Genomic DNA, 2,228 nt, shown 5'->3' with positions numbered 1-2,228 from the left:
AAACCAGTTTTCAAAAATTACCTCCTCCGGGTTCCACAGTATAGCCAAACCCCCGGTTGTTGCTACTGCATCCAGGGCCATAGCCTCGTATCCTAATTTCAATTTCTTTATAATTTCTGCCAACTGTTGCCATTCCATTTTTGTTTCCTGAATTATCATGATGCTTGGTTTATCTTTCTTCACCCTTTCTTTCAAATATCTCTGTTTCCTTTTACTATTTAGTCCCCTAATATTCCAGCTTGTAACAATCATTTGAAACTTTTAGAAGTTTGTTGAAATACCTCTGACAGAGGTATCACCCTCCCCGAATTTACAAGAATCTCTCCCACTGTTTGGATCGATTCACTTATCGTTTGTCTCCCTTTTTTTCTTCCACCCTTGCCATTACCGTCCACTTCTAAGCTTTGGGATTCCTGGTTTCCTGCTTGATCTGATCTATTTTCTATGGATCCTCCCTTCTTTTCCTTGTATTTCTGAAAAGTTTCTTTGTACAGCTGTTTCTCTTTTTCCGGAATGAATTTTTCGTCCAATTTTTTCCATTCATTGAGTAATTTCTTCATTATCTTCTCTTCCTCTGTGCCCGTCTCTTTTATATTATCCGGTCCTGTCATTTATTGTTCAACCCTATTCTCCTGTCTTCCTTCCGCTTCCCCTTCTATTTCTTTGCTTGGGCTCATGCTTTTTCTTTTTCCTTCCTTTATGATTTCCATTGGAGTTATCTCGTTGACCTCTTCTTCCTATTTTTCTCCCTCATTCTCATCTTCCTCCTCCTGTACGATCTTGAACTTATTTTGACTTTCAGTTGGTGAGTTTGTTTCTTTTGATTGTGGTTTTGTTGTCCCCAGATTTGGCTTCCTCCTCCTCTGTACCTCCCTGAATTCATTTTCTTCACTTCTGGATCCTTATCCTTTCCTTAGTTCCTCCTTATTAGTCTTCTCTGACTCCATTGTTCAATTTTGTGGGCACCCCCTTGCTAGATGCCCATATTCATGGCATCTCCTACACCTGAAAGGTATATGCTCGTAATCTATGGGCTCCTGCCATATTTCGTCCTGATATTCAACCTCAATGGACTCCGGTAAAGGGTCTGCAATGTTCATGTATATGCAGATCCTTGCATAAGAAGTGTATTTCCCTCTTTTCGTCGACTCTGCTACCTTCACAAAAGTACCGATCGAATTTCCGATACCTTCTAGTATCTCTGGATCCCAAAATTCTATCGGTAACCCAAACAATCTGACCCATATCAGGGCTGCCATTATTTTCTCCTCATCAGGGTTGTATCTGTCTTCCCAGTATCGTATAAACAGTCCCGTATTGTTCATGAAGTGTGCTCCCTCCTCAAAAACTCTTTCCTTATCCTCGAGGTTTGCAAAAATGACTGTAAAGAATCCCTTGGCCCCCAGTTTGAGGTCTATGTGCCCTTTTGGCCTCCATCTCTGCTGAATCCATCTCGTGAGGTCCTTTTCAGATGGCCAGTATCCTATAAACTTGCAAATTAAAGCGTGGTCTCTCATGTAGCAGCGATAATTCTCAAGTTTATTGCTTGGGATCACATACCTTGGCTTTTTCTGTGCCCTAGGTAGACACCTGTTTACCATCCTTGCTTGCCATTTGTTTCCCAGGACTGGTATCTCCCTACTTATTTCTCGCACCCTCCCTTGCCCATCTTCATTCCCTGTATTTCCTAATACCACATTCCTATAGGAGGGGATATCTCCCCCCCCTGCCTTTCTCCCATTACTTCTCTCAGTCCGTCCCCCCCTTCTATTCTTCTTCTTTCTTTCCTTAAAGCTCCGCTCCTGCCCGGCTGTGATCTCTGCGATCGCCTAGTCTCCTTCTTCCGCCGCAGGCTGCTCCTGCTCCGCTGAATTCCTGCTCCTCTGAAACCCTACCTTCTGCCCTCGATCGAATCCGCTCCCGCTCCCGAAACCCTCATCCCGATCCAAACCTATCATTATCACGAGACATTGAAATGTGAATTTAAGTTTGACTTTGAACTTTAAAGTTTAAACTTTAAATTACAAACCAGATTATGAAACCTTCAAATTCAAGCTCTCACCTAATATTTTCTTGTTGCGAAGTCATAGATTGTAATGGAAAAATACAAGGTCATTTAAGTGCTTTTGTGTCAATCGGTTGCACTTCTTAGAATGTATTCTCTCAAACATGCTCCAATTTCACTCACAACCTGAAGCACTGCATTCTTGATTTAAGATTCGAATGTC

The 2,228-nt window shown here is 42.1% G+C and overlaps 1 protein-coding gene across 1 annotated transcript; it reads right to left on the bottom strand.

Annotated features, from left to right (window-relative positions):
• Positions 1–950: 950 nt before the first annotated feature.
• On the bottom strand, positions 951–1,601 carry LOC149197082 (uncharacterized). The gene has a single exon (XM_089408552.1). It carries the CDS (start codon positions 1,599–1,601, stop codon positions 951–953), a length of 651 nt encoding a protein of 216 aa, XP_089264678.1.
• Positions 1,602–2,228: the final 627 nt, after the last annotated feature.

This window comes from Pinus tabuliformis, chromosome 2_2, assembly GCF_031772625.1.
Source record: "Pinus tabuliformis cultivar Carrire ecotype Pingquan chromosome 2_2, CPIR1, whole genome shotgun sequence".
Classification (NCBI taxonomy): Eukaryota; Viridiplantae; Streptophyta; class Pinopsida; order Pinales; family Pinaceae; genus Pinus; species Pinus tabuliformis.
Note: the sequence above shows the minus strand (reverse complement) of the source record. Positions and strands in the feature narration are given on the sequence as shown.

What these genes read in the sequence shown, in the direction of transcription:
- LOC149197082 (XM_089408552.1), bottom strand. Translation starts at nt 1,601, where the DNA reads ATGGTAAACAGGTGTCTACCTAGGGCACAGAAAAAGCCAAGGTATGTG.